The 19,589-nt window shown below is 54.5% G+C and overlaps 1 protein-coding gene across 2 annotated transcripts in view; it reads left to right on the top strand.

The window, feature by feature from the left end:
• The window catches only part of NTN1 (netrin 1), a 178,479-nt gene that overhangs the window by 153,194 nt on the left and 5,696 nt on the right, over positions 1–19,589 (top strand). For both annotated transcript variants that reach the window (XM_032498787.1, XM_032498786.1), the window contains exon 6: positions 9,597–9,671. In XM_032498787.1, the coding sequence (XP_032354678.1) occupies positions 9,597–9,671 (75 nt within the window). The remainder of the gene's footprint in view (positions 1–9,596; positions 9,672–19,589) is intronic.

The following is a 19,589-nucleotide window of genomic DNA, read 5'->3' on the forward strand; positions in this document are numbered from 1 at the left end:
GTGTAGTTACACTTGTATTGTGGACCTGTCCCCTCCTTCCCTAAAGCCACCCTGACTGTTCCACAAGCCCCAGTGCACCCAGCGTCTCCCGGAGCCGGCCACGTGGGAATCTCTTAGGAACACTTTTAACTGGATGAAGAGCTGATAAGTTCCCCGAAGTGGGGGTGCTGCCTCAAAGGGTATGCATTTTCCAGGGTTTTGACCTTCTGAGCCAGTTGCACTCAGAAAAGTTAGTATTGATTTGCACCCCAACCACATTGTCAGTGTGTGTGTGTGTTTGCTTTGCTACTTTGCCAGGCAAAAGTTCTGTATTCCTGTTGATTTAAGTTGTGTTTTTTTGATTATTTGAGATTGAACCATTGTTACATCTCCTTGCCCACTTTTTCCCCCTCCCTTGTGAATTGCCTGTTCCTCTCCTTTGAATGTTAGGTTGCTTATCTTTTCTTATTGATTCAGAAGAACTCTTTATATATTAATGACACCCACGCTTTGCTCTCCATGTTGAAAACACTTTTGGCTCTGCTTCCAAAGCTTACAAAGCACCTCACCCCTGGCTTCTCTGCCAGTCTACTGCTCTGGGCTGTCTCATTTGAGGGGTCCTTTGCCTTTCTGCCCCAGAGCCCAGAGTTCACTGGGCATCATGCTGTGGAGGCAGGTAGGGCTAGGAGGTGATAGAGTGGGTGGGCAAGACCAGCACATGCCTAGAGAGTTGTGTGGATGCTCAGGAGCTGCCTGTGGACCCCGCTCTCCCCTGAGCGAAGTGCTTCTGGTTAAGAAGGTGATTGCCCCAGGGGGACTGAGTAAGCCACCTGCAGCCTAGGACCAAAAGGTGAGAGTTGGCTTTGTGGGGAGTGCCTCCTGCATCCTCACCATGGCCATTATGAAACCCACAGATACCCACCATGTGTGAAAATGGCACACAATGAAACCAATCTCTCTGACCTGAGGAGTTCCGAGTGGCTTTGTGGACCTGGGTCAGGTGGAGCCAAAACACTTCTCTGGGCAGACTGGCCTCACCTGTCTTGTGTCTCCTGCAGGTTGGCAGAGTGGTCCAGCCAGTTGGGTGTCCTTCCTAGCTCTGTCCCTTTGAGCTCTTCACCCTGGCTGGGGTTGAGGGGAGGATGATTGAGGTACCAGGAGCCCCTCCCCTGTGCCCAGCCAGTGGAGCCTGAAACTCCCCTTGCTTCCATGTCTCTGCCCTGGGACGGACCTTGGTGGCTGGTGTCCTTCGCTGTTTACTCCCACCTCCCCACCTTCCTGAGGCGACAGCCCAGAAGCAGAGAGGCCGGGTGCTGCTGGGAGCAAGACCCTGGCCAGCTCCCCGCCCTGCTCCAAGGGAGGTGCCAGATGCAGCGCCCCTGGCTCCAACCAGGGGACGCTGGGCCCCGCCTGCCATATGCTCTGAGCCGAGCCTCGATCCGGAGAGCAGGCCTGCCCAGCAGGATCTTTGGCACCTGGGGCATAGGAGGCAGAGCAGAGGGGCGAGCTACCGAAGGTGGAGGAAGAGGAGGGAGGGCCTCGGCCAGTGGGATTGGGCCTGTGGGGCCCCCTCTTGACTCTTGGCTGTGGGTTGATCAGGGGAGCAGGTGGGGGGAATAAAGGGAGGGTTGGCTGCTCCCAGGAGGAGCCAGGATGCCAGCCAGCCAGGATGGGCCTGCTGTGAGCTGCAGATGGTGGCCTCAGGTTTCGGTGCCCTCCCCGGGACAGAGCATGTTCGGCTGGGGAGCCAGGCGGTGCCAGTGTCCATCCCTGACAGCTCCTGTCTCATTGGAGAGGAGTGTGGGATGGGGCAATCTTGGTGCAGGGGCCCCGGCAGATGTTCCACTATTTGCCTGCACCCTCACTATGAGCCCCGAAGGGCCCCCAGAGGGAATGGGGACTGTGGCACTTCCTGCTCACCCACCCCTTCCTCGGGGACAGGGTCCCTGGAGGATGCAGACCTGCGGGGCATAAAATATCGGGACCTGATTGTCAGTGAGGCTGACCACCTGGTCTGCAGGGTCTGGGTGTGTCTAAGCTCACGGCAGCTCTTCAAAGTCAAACCATATTAAACTGCTTTTTTTCTTTTAAAGTTGAAGAATTACCGATTTTAGGCACTTTCATGTGGTTCATCCTACTAGTGTTCCCTCTTTTTCCGTTTCTGACCAGATCAGATAGCAAGAAAAGGATGTGTCCTTTAAATGTTTCCATGGACCCAGCCTCTGAAACCATCTGGATCCAAAGATTTCTTAAGATTCTTGATGTATCCAGATTTAATATCTCTTCTTTAGTTCACTTGAGTCACTTGTGTTTCCCTGACAAGTAATACATTTCATTCAGATGTCTGAGATTTTAGCCTAAGCTGTATCCAATAGCCTTGTAATTTACCAAATGTTCTTTACATTGTGGTTCTTCCCCTTTCTCATACTTCCTAATGGGTCTGTTTTCTCTCCTTCATTCATAATTAGACATGACAGTGTTTTGTATTTGTTTGTTTGCATGTGGGTTTCTGTTTTCTTTTTCTTTCTTTTTTTAGTTTAATGGTTTGAGGGCTTTACTGAGAATCAGTTCTTGGGTGCATTTATAACTTTTGAGTATTTTCTGTATTCTGCTTTATTAATTTCTACTTCTATTATTAATTCTTTCCTCTTGCTTTCTTCAGGTTTTGTTTTCCTTATTTTCTAAGTTTTAGAATTGAATCTGTTTCATTGTTTTCATTCTTTTTTGTTTAACAATAAATGATATTTATTACATTGTGGTCAGGAACTGTGGCCTGTGCAATTTCGGATCCTTGGAATTCAGCGTTTTTACTAGTTACGTGCTTCTGTCTGTTCCTTTTTGTATTTCTCATGGTTTTTGTGTAATATGTTTCAATAAGGTATTATTCCACACAATATTTTTTATTACTAGGTGAACTTTTTGTTACCTACTGACAGACTTACAACATTTTAAAAAGTTGTAAGCTTTTTAAAAATTGCTTTATTTAGTTACATCCCTCTTAAAGAGTCATTATCTTAAAATCAGTTTTTTAATAGAGGATTTGAATCCATTTACATTCATTATTTTGTTTTAGGCAGTTGCTTTTCTGTGATCTTAATTTATCACAGTTGCCTTTTGTATTTTCCACTTTTTGGTTTCTCTTGGCATGTCAGCTATAACCTGTTTCTTCTCTGGTGTTTTGTGCTTATCTTTGGATTTTTCAAAAACACTAATCTAACAGCTCTTATCTGAATCAAGCATGAACTAGCATGTTTTGGGTTCTACTTCAGACAGAGAGTCGTATTTCCCATCTCATTCTTAGTTTTTGTTAATATGATCTAAAGATTCAGACTAAATTAGATTCAGACTAAATTTTTATAGTTTTTATACCTAAATATACATCATCTGATTCTCCCTTTTGAACATTTAAAAATTATTTTTATCTTTGCCTTCAGTTTTAGAACCAAATTGGAAACCTCTATGTTTGTTGGTTTCCATACTCATCACCAGTGTATTCATTCCATGACTTGCCCCTGTTTAACTCTTATTTTTGATTCATTACATAGTTGGTTAAAAAACACTCTCAAGTATTTCTCTCAAAAAGGACACATGGTAAAAAAGTCTACAAATAACAAATGCTGGAGAGAGTGTGGGGAAAAGAGAACCCTTCTACATTATTGGTGGGAATATAAATTGGTGCAGGAACTATGGAAAACAGTATGGAGGTTCATTTAAAAACTAAAAGTAGTTACCATATGATCCAGCAATCCCACTCCTGGGTATTTATCCAGAGAAAACTCTTAATTTGAAAAAATACATGCACCCCACTGTTCATAGCAGTACTATTTACAATAACCAAGGCATGGAAACAACCTAAATGTCCATTGACAGATGACTGGATAAAGAAGATGTGGTGCATATATACAATGGAATACTACTCAGCCATAAAAAGGAGTGGAATAATGCCATTTGCAGCAACATGGAATGGACCTAGAGATTATCATACTAAGTGAAGTAAGTCAGACAGGAAAACAAATACTATATGATATCACTTATATATGGAGTTTAAAATATAACACAAATGAACTTATTTACAACACAGGAAGACTCATAGACATAGAAAACAAACTTATGGTTACTGAAAGGGAAAGAGTGAGGGAGGGATAAATTAGCAGTTTGGGATTGGGATTAGCAGATACAAACTACTATATATAAAATAGACAAACAACAAGGTTCCCCTGTATAGGACAGGGAATTATATTCAGTATCCTATAATAAATTATAATGGAAAAAATATGAAAAATAATGTGCATATGTGTATATGTACATATATGTATGTACTATAACGTGTGTGTGTGTATTACATAATATATAATTGAATCACTTTGCTGTATGCCAGAAACTACACAGCATTGTAAATCAACTATACTTCAATTAAGGGGCAAAAACAGGTTACATGGTTTGAACCTTGCACACTAGAGAATGTCTTTGTTTTATTTTGCCCTGCATACATAGAAGACTGCCTAGCTAGGTATAAAAATCTTAGGTTTCAAACTTTTCCCTCCTCACAGCCTGTAGACAGTGTTCCATGGTCATCTGGCCAGCTTCTTATTGCTTTTTAATCCATATGTATGCTTTCCTCATCCTGGTATTGTATATGTTTTACAAAGATGTATGTGGGTGTTGGTCTCTTTTCCTTGATTAAAAAAAAAAAAAAATCCAGTGTGTCCTTTCCTTGTGCTTATGTAGGTTGGCCTTTAGTTCAGGAGTCCTATCTTTGGTTTTTGTCTTTATTCCATTTGGTCTCTGCTACAGTTTCCTCCCAGTCATCTGCCATCTTTCCAACTTTCTCTCTTAAATCCCTATCATTTTCTCTTTCATAGTTGCCATGATTTTATCCTTTCCCTCTGAATTTTGTGAGAATTCCTCCAGTTTATCCTCTGTGTTTCTGAATTGGTTTTCTGCTGTATCATTCCTTTTTATGGCTTCCAAAGGTGATTTTAATTGTGCTCCTGGGTTTTTAGGTTGGGGTTTTAGGTTTTCCAGCTCTTCTTTCTCTCCTGTGCCATCCTTTCTGTATCATCATGTGGCCTTTTCAGCTCAGCCTCATCTTCCCTTTTGGCTTTTTTCTTCTACTTCATAGAGGCCGTGTCTTTTTAGATCTTTTTAGTCTGACATGTCCATTCAGTTACATATTATCTGTGGCTGTTTTTTGAGCTACAGTAACAGTGTGAGTAGTTGTGACAGAGACTGTGTGGCCTGCAAAGCCTGAAAGATTTACTGTTTGGCACTTGGCAAAAAAAAAAAACAAAAAACTTTACAGATCACTGTACTAACATGAGAGCTGGATTCCCTTCCAAATCCAAGCTGCACGGCAAGGTAATGGATCCTCCAGTTCCCGATTCCTGCTGGCCTTTCCCCTCAGTTCTCTTCTGCTCTGCGGAGGTGGTGTCCTTCTGCCTCCACTGCCTGCTTTTCTCATTCTCTGCATCACCAGTGTAGACAACAACACAAGTACACCTGCCCACCGCAAACGTTGTCCTCCCCACCTGTACCCAGCCTTGAGCGTCCTTCCCCTCCCTGGACAGGGGCACCACTGTTGGTACTTCCACCACCGGTGCCCCCACCCACTTCCTGCCCGTCTGTTCTCTGGTGATTGTCTCCCTGTCACCTTCCTTTTTTCTGAATTTGTTTATCAGCAAAGAGCTGTGTCCTGAGGTAAAACCTGGACAGGTTTTGCTTGTTCCACCACCATCTGCCTTTAATTAATGGAGATTGCTCCCAGATTCCAAGCTTGGGTCATCTATCAGTTTAGTTTTTTGGCATTAGTGTGAATTTTCTTTTCTTTTCTTTTTTTTTTTTTTTTTCATTGTCTTTATAGCTATTTTGGAACAAAACAAGGGGAGGCCGCACGGGTGGCTGCCAGGTGGATGCCATTTTGAAGGAGCCAGAGACGTGTTTTAAAGCTGCGTTTTGTCCATCTTAAAGCAGTCTCTGCAGCTTTGTGTGTATTTGATAAAAGGAGAAAATGCAGAGCATCTTCCTTACGCAGAGACCACTTGTCCAGTGACCTCAGTTCTCTGGAATACAGCCGAGCAGAGAGTCCGCACACAGCCAGGGAGCTACCACAGTGTCCGTGTCCGTGTCCGTGTCCGTGTCCGTGAAGGCGGTTCACTGCACCCCAGGGAGGGCACTTCAGCCCTCAGTCCGAGCCTGCTGACCCCTGCTTTACAGATGCTTCTGACAAGCGTGGTCTTTCTGTTTTCCTGGCTCACAACTAAATTAGAATCAGCAAATCAGAGGGGAGGAGGGGACATTTTACGACGACAAGCACACTGACCTGACGAGATTTTCTGGCTGCCAGAAAGACCTAGGACCCACATAAAACCAGCAAAAAACCAAATACAGTCTGAATGTGCACACGATGAGGCTGGCCCCACGGTACACATGTAAGCGCAGGTGGCTTGAGGTTGCCCTGTGACTCCATTTGGAGCTTACAGCGTCCCCTCTGGGCCTTTCCTTTGCCAGCCTGGCTCCTCTGTGCAAGTCTGGGGTGCAGAGACCCCATCCCCACCTCCCTCAGCTATGGCTGGTTCAGACAGTGGTTCTAACCCTGGCTGCATGTTAGAATCACCTGGGGGACTTTGAAAACCTGGACATGCAGGCTGCCCCCTAAACCAGTGAAATCAGAATATCTTGGGGTTGGACCCAGGCATCAGTGTTTTCCTAAAGCATTTGGATCATTTCTCCATATGGCTCTGGTGGGGAACCAGGGGGTCAGGAACATGGGCTCTGCAGCCAGGACCATCTCATCCGTAAAAGAGGGCTGCTGGGCAGGGCTGAGTGCAGGGCCACATGCCTTGCTAGTGCCCTGTGAGTGGCTCTTGTGATTGAGGTGCAGGCTCTTGACATTCATGGGGGCGGCTGTGATTTATCAAGCAGGGTCTGGAGCTGGATCTCACTAGGCAGTGATGGATGCCACACATTGGAGGACAATTTCTGTCCCAGATGGATACTTGGCTCTGACAAGAAGAGCTGTACATGCTTGTAGGGAGGAGTGATGGAGAGGAAGGTGGGGGTGCTGAAGATGCGGGGTCAGGTCATCCCAGGGACTGCCTTCCTTCCTGCCCGCAGGACAGGCCACACTTGGCGCAGGCACCCTGGCACCTTTCTGAGCTCTGTGGTCCTGTCTGTAGGGTGTCCCTCCCTCACTGGGGCTGCCTTGAGGCTCGGAGGAGCTGGTGTGCTGTCAGGGGCTGCCTGCAGTGCTGAGACGGGGAATGAGTCTCAATCCTGCAGAGGAGGCAGGGCAGGTGATTGATCGGAATGCAAGTACTGATGTGGGCCAAAAAAATAACAAGAAAGTGATGAGAGTGGGTTCAGGGCTGTCCGGGCAGTGACATCACCGGCACCACTGGCGTTCCAGCTCTCTTTCCTGAGTGGAGAGGACAGGCAGGGATGCTGGCCAGCTCGCTGGGGACGCAAAGACTTACGCACAGCCTGAGTTCAGCCCCAGCAGTGGCTTGACTGTCCCTGAGCTGGCAGAGATGCGGCCAAGAGTGGCTGTTCCCAGCGGTGAAGTACAGTGCCATGGCGGAGGGGGTGCCAGTGCTTGGGGGTGCCAAACACATGGACTGTGTGTTTGGGCTGCCGTGAGCTTGCGTCTTGACCTCTCGGGCTTGGACCCAGTGGAATACAGGCCAGTCTCTCTGGGCGCCCCAGGCCCTGCCTTCCGGGAGATCCCGACTCCAAGAGAGACTGGCACTGTGGCCTCCGGTGCCCCTGGGCAGGGCATCCTGGTGTGGGTCCAGGGACTTGGGCCCCAGGTATCAGGAAGGAGGAGTTGTTTTTTCCCATTTCCTGAGACTAGTTCCTAACGGGAGCCCCAGGAAGCTGGCTCAGGGGGTAGCAGGGGGCTGCCAGGCCCATGGTTCCCAGGGCAACAGGGTAGAGCTGTTTCAACTTTAATTAGGACCTTGAAAGAGGCAGCCACCTCCCATGGGGCCAGAGGCTGATTCCGGGGTGATCTCCGAATATTCCCTGCAGATCTAAGCAGTGGTTTGGGGGGCAGGTCACACTAGGAGGCCTGGCCTCCTGTCCTAGCTTTGTCCTGGGCTCCCACACAAATTACTCCTTACCCCTAGCCTGGCCTTGGTTTTTCTCTTTGCAGGATGAAGGGCTGGCACCTGCTCCTGGGACAGTCGTGTGTGTGTGTGCCTGTGTATATGTGAGAGTCGTGTGTGTGTGTGTGTGTTTTCCCTGCACCTTTCTAGTCTCACCAGGACACACACCCAGCCTGTTTCCGCTGTCACTACTCCTAGGACAGGCTGGGCTCTCTGCAGCTCCCTGACTGGCCTGGCTGGTCTTCCCTGCCAGCCATCACCAAGCGTTCCACATCCCTGGCTCTGAGCTGAACACCCTGCCCACGTCAAGGGAGAATCCGTTGGTGTTTACCGAGACACAATATCATGTAACCAAGAATACAGTGATCCCAGCATTTCAGACCCAAGGTTAAGGCCCAGCTTTGCCACTAGCTAGCTGTCTAGGATGCAGGTGGGCAGGTGGCCTCTGTTTCCTTATCTGTAGAATGGGAATCACACCCACAGATCAAAGGATGTTTGTGAGAGTTCAGTGAGATCCAGCATGTTGAGTGGTGGTGCAGGGCTGGCTAGAGTGATTTACTGGGCCTCTGTGGTGGGCTGGCCATCACCCTAGAGTGTCACACACGGATCTAGCAAAGGAATTGCATCACCTCATCTGAAGGGGGAGGGGGGAATAGCTGAGGGGTGGAGTGCCTGCTTAGCATGCACAACATCTTGGATTCAATCCCTAGTACCTCCATTAAGAAATAAGTAAATAAACGTAATTACCTCCTCCCCCACAAAAAACAAACAGTTGAAAAAAAAGAAGAGCAGGGATTGCCTGCAGGAAGAGGGTATGCTTGGGCTGGTGTTGGAGGCATGCGTCTGGTAGGTCAACGCGGGCCACCCCAGTCACAGGCAGGCCCCAGGGCCCCAAACACCCTCCCTGGCTTGCACTCGGGCTCTGGGACATTCTCGAAGTGATACCCGGCGGACGCGGGCTCAGCGGCCCTGCCTCTCAGCAGTAGGGCCCATTAGAACTGAACTCTTCTTCGTGGGGCATTTTATTTGCACACTTCAGTAGAGTGGACACCAAAGGGGTTTTCTAATGCTTCATGGGCTGCTAATTTCCTCCGTGACCTCTTTTGTTGGGGCCTGACCCCAGCCAGAGGCTGCTCGCCATGGAAGCCAGCGCCTGACACAGACCCAGGCCACGGGGTGACAATGAGGCCTCTATCGGCTTTAATCAGGCTCCAGTTGCGTCTTAAGAAGAGGGGGAATTTGTGTGGTGCTCAGAAGCCCTGGGTGGCACAATATGGGAGCCCCCGGAGTCCCTCTCAGAGGCCAAGGGGGCTGAAAGGGGGTGGGTGGGGAGGGGGCCCTTTGTCCCAAGCGCCTCTTGAGAAGGCCGGGCCTCCCTGAATGGCCGACAGCATGGCCTGGCCTAGGGGTATCACAGGCCTCTGGATACTTAGGGAGGTGGCTTCCTGCCTGGCCCGCAGGCCTATTCTTCGCCAGCCTAATTAGGTTTTGTCTGTGCTGTCCCCTCCCCTGCAGACTGTGATTCCTACTGCAAGGCCTCCAAAGGGAAGCTGAAGATTAACATGAAAAAATACTGCAAGAAGGACTATGGTGAGTGAGAGCCCCCTTGTCTGGGGAGGAGGGGAGGGAGCCCCATGACCAGCGAGGGACTGGGGTTGGGGTGCAGGTGGCCCTGTGTAGTTGTTGGTCACAGAGTCCCTGTGACCCGACAGGAGCCGAGTGGGATGCATCCCACGCCTCGGCATTCCTCAGCTCTTTCCTCCTTGGTCCTGGGAGGCAAGGGGTGTGAGGGGCCCCAAGCTCGGGGGCTGGGTTCTCCCTTTGGCCCCGCAGGGAGGTATCCTGGTCATTGGGGCCTGACAGGCCTGGGATGCTCAGGCTTTGCTCTGCCCCTCAAGGGGCTGTGTGGCCATAGACCAGTCACTTTACCTCTCTGATCCTCATCTGTGCCCTTGGGCATTTAGCCTGAGGCTCTGTAGCTCAAAGAGAAGTCCTCAGGCATCAGAAAAAGGGAGGGACTGGTGTGTTTAGAATGCTGATTCCAGAAGCCAGCTCCTTCTGAGGGGTTGACTCCACCAGGCTAGATGGAGAATCTGCATTGTAAATAGCTCACTGGTAATTCTGATGCACCTGAAGTTTGAACACAGCCGCAGAGGATCTCAGAGGGCCTCTTCCAGCCGGGAGCTGTGGGGTTTCACAGATGCCCTGTACCTGGAGGCCTAAGGCTCACTTCCTTGGAAGAGGGTGTCCCCTCCACCCCCCAGTGTCTCTGCACCTTTCACCCCAGCACTGGGGACAGGGCCCTGCACACCTTCTCTTTTGGGCTCTCTTTTGCTGCCTTCTGTCAGCACTTGCTGGAATCGCTCGTGCCAGCCCTGCCCCATGGGAGGTGAGGAGCCGGATTTGTGGTTTCTGGTCCCCAGGAGTGTCCAAACTGGCTGGAGGCCTGGGCTGGCCAGACACTACATGACGTGAGGTCATTGCCTGATTGCAGTCATGACGGGTGGGAGCCCCTTGCAGCCCATGAGCAGGTGTGTGCAGATAGCTGAGGGGGCACTTCTGAGTGGGAGAAACGAACAGAAGTCCTGACAAGATTGTCCAGCCGTCTGCTGGCAGAGCTGGGGAAGGCCAGGGTGTGGAGACCAGGGTGTCCGTCACCCAGCCAGGAAGTAGCCACCACCTGGATGCCCGCCCAAGGGTCCTGAACCCAGGCCTGGCTCTTTGCACCCCAGGGCCTTCCTCCTGATCCAGTGGGCCTGGCTGGTCAGGCTGAGGCAGGGCCTCACTTTTCCCGGACCCCAAAAATCCACTCCGCCCATCTCCCTGTGTCTGCCCCTCCGCTCCAGCTGGATGTTGTCTGGTGTTGCCCATTTCTTCTCCATCTGGTCCCTGGAGGCAGGTTTCCCCATCAAGGCCTCGGCCGCCCCACCCCTTCCACCACCGCCCGCCACCTCTGGGAAGGCCTCAGCAGCCTCTGTCTCCTGCCCAGCTTTCGAAGTTGGCCCTGATCTTGCAACTCCTGTGGAACCTGGTGGTTTCTCTGAGCCACAGTTTCCTTGTCTGTAACAAGGGGGTGATGTCCTTACTGTGTCGTATGGAAGCCCCGACCACGGGGCCAGGTGCCTCATAGTCTCCTGGTGAAAAGTGACTTCAGGTGGTCCCCTGGAAGCTGGGTGGGAGCGGGACGAAGGAAGGACCAGGGGTGGGAAGGGAAAGATCACTTGGTGCAGAGGCCTCATCTGGATCCCTCGTGACATCCCCCCGACCCAGCGGGCTCCGGCAGCCCGGCCTGGGACACCGAGTTCCATAGGGCCTCTCTGGGCCAGCTGTTTGAACCAAATGTGAGGGGTTGTTCTTTAGTAAGGACAATGGTCAGGACCTTTTAGCATAATGAAGTGAAAGATGGAACCCAAAGGAATGTTAAGAACGCCTAAAGCTTGCTCATTTTACTGCATGTGAGTGTGTGTGTACACAGGTGCATGTGTACACACAGGGACACGCGTGCACACACGCACACCCCAGGAAGCCCAGGACGTGATCCCATGATCCAGCTGCGCTCCCTGGAGGATGAGGCCAGCGTAGATGGTGGGTTTCAAGTGTCAGTTTCGAAGTGGCCAGGCCACAGATGTCCCTGTCCCAGACCCCTCTGTGTCCACAGTGAATTCCTGAAGGGCCCCTTTAAAGTGCTTGCATCCCAGGGCAGCGCAGAAACTTCAGACTTTCACAGGAAAACAAACCTTGATTTTTGAAAGCAAACTTTGAGGTGGTTTAAAGATAAAGGACATTCTGTCTCTGACCCAGAGTGACAACAGCCACCAGAGGCCTCAGGTGTGGTTTTGGATAAGGCTTATGTAGCCCTGTCCTCCTGGTCCCAGCATCAACTGGGGACAGCGAGGTGGGACTCTTGTGCGACAAGGACTCAGGGTTCTGCCTTGTCGCAGGCTTAAGGCGTGGTGACTGAGCATGGCTGTCAAGGCCCAGAGAGCCAGGGTCACAGAGGAGGGCCTGAGGCCCATCCCTGTGCCACCCTCTCTTCCTTCCCTGCCCAGAGCAGAGGAAGGACGGTTTTGATTTTGGTCTCAAAGCGTCCTCTAAGCAGATTCTGCGGCAGGGGCTTGGGAGGAGGGGGAGCCACGCAGATTTGCTTTTCTGTGAGGTGTTGACTGCAGCCCCTGTTCTTTTCTTCCAGAAAAAAAAAAAAAGGGAAAATTGGACTTTTAAGTTACCCAAACAGATCCATTTTCCACCTGGTTCTGTGGGACTCGTTCCCTTCTGGCTGCTTTTCCCCCATGGAAGTTGCCTTCCCCACCCTGACAGTGCAGCTGGCACTTTGGCTTCCTCTGAGCTCTCCCGCCCCCCAGCAGCAGGCAGGTCCCCCTCTCAGCGGATGGGGGCCTGGCTCCCTCCTGCTGTAAGGGGTCCTCCCTGAGCTCTGCCACCACCGTAGGCCCCCGGGCAACAAGGGGTAGTGGGTGCGGCAGGACTCGGCCTCCTGACTCAGCCCTGCCTTCTCCGCACCTGACTTCCTCATGTATTATCCCTGGAAGCTGCTGTCAGAGGCGGGGCTTCAGTTCCCTCGTGTCACAGGTGGGGGCCCTGCCCCCGCTGGCTGAGGTGACTTGCCCAGCAGAGGCCCAGCCTGCCCCCTACGATCACATTTGCCCCAAGGCCCCACCTGGCCCAAAACCCAGAGGGCAAGAGACCGCCTGGTGTGCCCACCTTCCCAGACTTCATCATGGCCACCCCAGCCCCTGGCCCCGCACCACTGCCAGGTGCCTGGCCCCGGCACCCACATTTCTGCCACAGGGCAAGATTTGAGGAGCAGCAGCTGCAGGAGAGAAGCGGGGGGCCTTCAGGGCACCAGCAAGGTCTGGAGCTATTGTGGCATCAGGTTTAATGTCCTCTGGTCCGTCCCCCCAGCCCATTGACACTGCCTCTGCCCACTCCCCAGAGACTCTTGGAGGGGGTTTCTGGCCCCCAGGATGGGCCACGATACTCTTGGGGTCACCTAAGTGTTGGGGAGCATCCCTCTGCAGCCTGGCATCTAGGCCTGTGTGTTCAGGCAGGAGGCAGGACAGAGAAGCGTCTGGGAAGGGGATTGCAGGGGCTTCTGGGAAGAGCTTGGAAGACCCTGCTGGTGTCAGGCAGAGAGAGGCTTATTAAGGAAGGAGTGAGTGTCACCCACAGGGGCTGGGCCGGGGCCCACGGGGGCAGCAAAAGGTCAGCCCACCGGCAGCTGCAGACCTTGCTGTGAGGCGGGGAGCCAGGACTCCCACTGGGCTCGGTGGAGAGTCTTCCCTGCATCCTGATGGTCCCCTGGATGAGGTGTGTGTGGAGGTGTTCCTTCCACACCAGGGAAGACCTGGGCCAGCCCAGGGCAGATGAGCAGAAGGAGGGCAAGAAGGGAGCCGGCCAGCCTGGGGATCGGGGAGGAGGTGAGGCCGGCCAGAGCAGGCCAGCCGAGGAGGGCGGCTCGGCTAGGAGGGGCTGCATAATCCTGGCTCTCTGACTGACACCCCAGCAGGGAGCCAATTAGGAAACACGTTGCCTTCACTTTACACCCAGGGCACTTGGATGTTCCAGAAGCTGCTAATTAGAACCTCAGGTCTCCTGCCGCTGCTGGGTGAAGAGCAGGCCCCAGACCCCCTTCCTCCTCCACGGCCTGCTCGGGAGAGTCTTGACCTTGTGTGGCTGGAGAACACACACTTGGTTCTCCGCTGAACTGGGCTGTGAACGGGGGGGGGAGGCCATGGGGTGCAGGAGGGGGAGAGGAGAAAGACCTGGGCTGGCTTGGGGTGTGCAGGTCCTGCCCGTGTTCCTCGCGTGTTCCCAGTGAGGGGGTGCCCAGCAGGTGGGGGTGGCTACCAAGCAAGGCAGGGAGGAATTAGGGTGGGGGAGGCCTCAGGGCCAAGCCTGCCATGCCTCTGTCTTCTGGAGAGACTCCAGGACAAGGAAGGGTGGCCATTCCATTCCCAGCCATAGGGAAAGAGGCACTGGCCCCAGAATCTGGAGGCAGATTCCATATTTGCTGTGTGACTTTGAACCAGGCTGGGCCTCAGTTTCCTGGTCTGTCCAGTGGTGGTGCGATCAACGGGATGTGATGTCCTTCTGGATGTGACAAGGATGGTGGCCCCACCACCCTATCTCCAAGGGGCAGGGGTCCCTGGTGATGCTGTCATTGCTGGCCCACCTCTCTGGGGCCACCTCAGTCCTCTGTTGCCCTCTAGGGGACTTCAGCTCACCTTGCAAATGCTGAAACAGCACCAGTGGGAAGGCTAAGTGTGGGACGGCTGTGCGCGGAAGATGGCTTCTATTATTTTCAAATGTATTAGCACTTCTGCCAACTTCTCAGGAAAACCTAGCCTCATAGGGGCCCTTCCTTTGTGAAAATGCTCCCAGTGTGTGTGTGAGAGTGTGTGCACATGTGTGTAGGTGTGTGCAGTGGGATTGTGTGCATGTGTGTTGCAGTGCACCTCTGTGTGTGTGGTGGGGGGAGTGTCCGGTAGGCGGCTCCCAGGCAGGCAGAGCCCACTCACCCCTGCTGGAGGCGCCGGCTCCGCGCCGCCCGGGCTCCAGAACCTTGGCCTGTAGAGTCAGGCAATGGGGATGACAGGATGACAGGATAACACTGTGCCCAGAGCATTTCTGACGCCTGGCAGTGGCTTCAGGCCCAGGACATCCCTTGGCTCTAGCCCCCACAACCTGCGTGTAAGAGGGGCCAGCCTGCCGGCTCCTTCCCACTCGGCCTCACCCCTCTGCTCAGCCTCTGGGCCGTCTCTTCCCCTCCCCACCCCCTTCCTCGGCACTGGTCTCCGTGCTCCTTGGGAGGCTTCACGCCTGGTCCTCGCTCACCTCCTGGTGTCTGCACAACCTCCCTCATGTCACACGGTCACTGCACATGGGCACCGCACCCACAGCCCCAGTGGGCACATCCCAGCGAGTCCTGTCCCCTTACACGGTCCCCACCCCGAGCCGATTTTTATTCACTCATGGAGTGCCTGCCATGTGCGCAACCTGTTCTGGGTGCCGGGCTGACAGATGTGGAGGAGGCAGGGCTTAGCCCTCCAGCTTTGGTCTCTGAGGGGAGACGGACACACAGATGAGAGCACAGAAAGTGGACGTGGGGCCAGGGTCCAGCCTGAGGTGGGCGTGAATGGGGCGTGGCCCGTCCTCCAGAGGGGGCGTGGAGGGAGGGCTACCTGGAGGAGGGGGCCTAGGTATCCAGTGCCCACTGGGCAAGGCAGGGCTCCCAAGCTGAGGGAGAGAAGTGTTTCCGCACAGAGGTAGAAACAGGCTGGGGAGGGAGAGGAGAGGGAGTGTGGGGGTGCTGGGTGCAGGACTGGAGGCCAGGGAGGCTGGCGTGTGCCCCGCAGCCACGTCCATGTCTCGGTGCAGAAGCCCCTCTGACGCCGCCGAGAGCCAGTCCAGCTCGGGCTGGCGCACAGGGCGCTGCTGCCCGCCTCTTCCTTCCTCCCTGGGTTCAGAAGTGGCGGGGAGAGGACAGCCAGCTCCCATTCTGAAAGGTGAGCTCATCTCACTTCTGCCAGTTCTTGGAAAATGTATTTGTTCCCAGAAATGTTATTAGTCACCCCTTTTGTTGAAAGACATTTTGGCACTGTCAGATGGAAAAATCAAAATGCGTTACATAGGATGATCTGTCTTGTGTTCCTCCTGAGAGCACTCGAGGACGGTTTCTGAGGATTCAACTCGAGGTGGCAGTTCTGTTGGCTTCTGTGGGGAGGGGCTGGGCTCGTGAGGCTGTGTGTGCGCACGTGTGTGTACACGTGTGTGCTTTCTTGGGGGCCCCTGGCAGAGGTGGGCTTGGGGACCTGAGCGGGATTCTGCTTTCTAGCAACAGCCCCCCTCGCGTGCCTTGCATCTTCTGGGGGAATGGACACCTCAGAAAAGAGCCCTGGCTGGGCCGAGGACTGCTCCCGCTCCTGTGGGCCCAGGAGAGGCACCCTGCAGCCTTCATTGCCACCCTTAGTGAAGCCTCAGAAACACCTGTGGAGGGGGGCACTTTTATTCCTGCCGATGGGATGCGGAGACTCAACAAGGTAAACAACGTGCCCAAGACCAGGCCCTCCGAGGCTGAGGACCCCCCACCCAACGCCGGGAGGCTGGGCCCTCCGCAGCAGAGCGGGCGTGGCCTCCCTCACAAAGTGCAGGAACGGGTTCTCCCACCTCAGATAAGCCACAAAGACATGGGTGGGCAGCAGGACGGGTGGCCGTGGTGTTGGGGGGACTGTCATGGTGGTGTGGCTGTCAGAGATGATGGAGCCAACCTGATGGGCACAGTGGCAGGATGCTGGTGATGGTGGCGGAGGCAGGGTTGGCATGACTGATGTGTGATGGGCTTGGCCATGTGCTAGAGGAAGGTCCTGGGCAGGTCCATGATAGAGGGCGGGGAGATGATGCTGGTGGTGGAGTGACCGCAGCTTCCTCTGGGGCTGGTGGAGACCAGAGGGGTCCGCGGCCGTGGGGATGCCCCTTGCTGGCTCTGGTCTAGCTGCTCAGGCCAGGGATGGATGAGCAGTGGTGACGGGGAGAGTCAACAACTCAGACCTCGTCAGGGGCGTGGGGCCTCTTAGCAAATGATGGCCTCTCTTCCTTTTTATGCCCTAACCTTCCTCTTTTCTTGACCTCGGGGTCAATAGCTATTCCTGATCGGGGTCAATCTCTTCAAGAGCGGAACAGCAGACAGACATGTTATCAACTCCATTCTGGGGACCAGGTTCCTGCGTCTACAGCCTGCTGTGACTTTGGGCCTTGGGGTGGGTACATATGTTAGAGGAGCGTCCTGGGGGCTGTCCCCTTCAGGGAGGGCTGCCTGGGGAGCCAGACAGTTAGGGTCCTGGCTGAGGCCTGGAGGCAGCTGGTGATGATGGCTGGGTAGAGGCCGGCTGCCTCTGCCCCTGCCTCCGCAATGTCCCCAGCTCTGGGGAGCAGGACATAGACCAGCCAGCAGCACGTGGCATGGTGTTTCAGCGACTCAGTGACCCTTCCCCAGGGGTCACCGGCCCCCTGGGGATCCTTCGATTTCCCCAGCCAGATGTGACCTCCCCCCTTAGAGTGCCAGTCCCATATGGAGGCCAGATGTGGAGCTGGGTCAGCATGAGTCAGCCTGAGGTCGAAGAAGGTGGGTGATCACCAGGTTGGGCAGGGAGGGCCAGTGGGCCCCAGCCACAGCTCCAAAAAAGCCCGAGCCTGCAGGTCACTGCACTGAGTGGGGTCTCCTGCCACTAGTAGGGGTGGTGGGCTACAGGCCTTCCCCACACAGCGAGGCCCTGTCCCCACAGACAGGGGAGCCCGAGCCGGGGCCTCCCACCTCTGCCACCCCAGCGGCTGTAGGGTGCTGGGCTGTGGGGGGCCTGCCCTGCGGGCTGGGCAACCCCAGGCCCCATCCGTGCCCCTCCCTGAGCTTCCTCTCCTCTGAACCTCCCGGTTTTAGGAAGGAGGTGTGGGTAGTGGAGGCTGTCCAGTGAAAGGTATCTCCCATTTCACGAATGAGGAGACTGAGACTCATGTGGGGATCGGGGGAGGCAGGGATCTGTCCAAGCTGCCTGGGGACACCAGCCTGCTTCCCCTGCAGACAGGAGACACTTGCCTTCTCCCTGCTCACCAGCGACCTGTTTCCAGGATCACAGAGTACTTCACCCACGCGGGACTCAGGTGGGCATCTTCCCCCAGTGGGGTGGATCTCATGGGTCCTGACACTCCTGTCCCCTGGTGTGAGTGCCTTCGGATGAGGACCCCAGCACCCTCACTCTTCCTGCACCGGCTTTTACAAACCCTGTTGCCCCCTGTGTATGTGGCAGGCGGCAGGCTGGCAGGCTGGGCTTCCTTCCTGGGCAGCAGCCACCCTGGGCTGATCACAGGAGAGACCAGCCTCTGTGACGAGGGCGCCCAGCTCAGCAGGGCAGGGCTGGGCCCCAGGTCCACTCTCTTGCAAAGCAGGGTGGCCGTCCCCTGAGTTCTACCTGTGGGCTGGGAATGCAGGGGGCCAGGCCAGACCATGACTGTTTCTCTGGGAACAAGGCTGGTGTCCTTCCTGGCTTTCTGATTTCCAGATTTCCTGATGTCTTCTCCTCCTGGGAGCCCTTGGCAATCAGATGGTCCCAGGCACCTCATGCCTCCCCTTTCCCCTCCCAAGAACAGAGCCTGAGCAGTGGGACCTGGCAGGGGACACTGAGGCTACCTCCATTTTGCTGTTGGTCTCAGAGGGGATGCACCATTACTTCTTTGGCTGAGGAGGGAAATGAGGGAAGCCTTCACCAGCCCCAAGTTGGCTGTCCCCACTTTATTCAAGGTCTGAGGTGGGCCTTGGTGGGTGTGGCAGGAGGTGGCAGCCCGGATTCCTGAGGAGCCTGATTTGAGGGGTCTGACCACAGTGAGCCTCCAGCCCTCTGCCTCACTTGAGGCAGACTGGGCGGGGCTCCTGTGCCACCCTGCCTGCACTCCCTCTCACCCCACCTGCTCACCCCCCCCCCCCCCCCCCGCCGCAGGTGAGCATCCCTGAGAACAAGGCTTGGCCCTGCTCCACCGTTTCTGACCTTAGTGGGGGGTTGGGAAACACGTGGTCAGGGCTGCATTTTATGAAAGCAGCTGCAACTCATGACACGCTTTCTGAATGGGGAGATTTATGGGGCTGTGTGGTTTTAATGGTTTCTGTGCGGTTAGTGTCCTCCCCGCTGTCTCTGAGGCAGATGGGTGACAAGTCTTCTCTGGCTGGACTGGCCCAACAGGAAGGTAAGGCTGGACAGGGGAGGCCGGGGCCGACCACCCAAGCCTCCCTGGGAGAGGCAGCTGCTGGGAAGCCTCTGAGGACCTGCTCTGAGCAGCCTATAAATCTTGGAGACCTCCGGGAGGCGGGAAGCCTCGGTGCAGAGGTGTCCCAAGCTTGCCGGGAGAGGACGGCAGCCCCCTGCCCCTCGCCCAGCCCCAGGGCTGGTGCCCCGGCCGCTGCCCCAGGCCCCGCCCAGCAGGCCATGCTCCGTAGGCTGGGCCAGCAGATGAGCGAGCGACAGCTGTCTCCTCCCCGCTGCCCTGGGCCGGTGCAGCAGGCTTGAGGAGGAGGGTTCCTGGCATGAAAGCCCCAGAACTGCTGACAGGGGCGGCTGCTCTGGCCTGCAGGAAAGGTTTTCCTGTAGATAGATATGGGGCAGGAGATGAAGTGCAGCCTGGCCCCTGGGACCTGGAGGCCAACTCATTTCTGTGGGCACCCGCTCCATCCTGCAGAGGTGCTTCCTGGGGTAGGGGGTGCTTCTGGAGCCAGCTTCACTCATGCTATCTCTGGGGTGCCAGTCCCACCCCTGCTTGTCTGAGAGCACCTCAGACTGAGCTGGGGACGCTTCTCCCTGCTGGCTTTGTGCTGGGACTCTTTTCCTGCAGACGAGTCTCTGATTTAAGGGGTCTCAGCATGCCTCTTATCGCCCCGGTCTGATCTCACTGACCACCTTTCTGAGGGTCATCTCTGTCTCATGTCTGAATATGGGATGGGGGAGCCTC

The sequence above is a fragment of the Camelus ferus genome, chromosome 16 (genome assembly GCF_009834535.1).
Source record: "Camelus ferus isolate YT-003-E chromosome 16, BCGSAC_Cfer_1.0, whole genome shotgun sequence".
In the NCBI taxonomy this organism is placed as follows: domain Eukaryota; kingdom Metazoa; phylum Chordata; class Mammalia; order Artiodactyla; family Camelidae; genus Camelus; species Camelus ferus.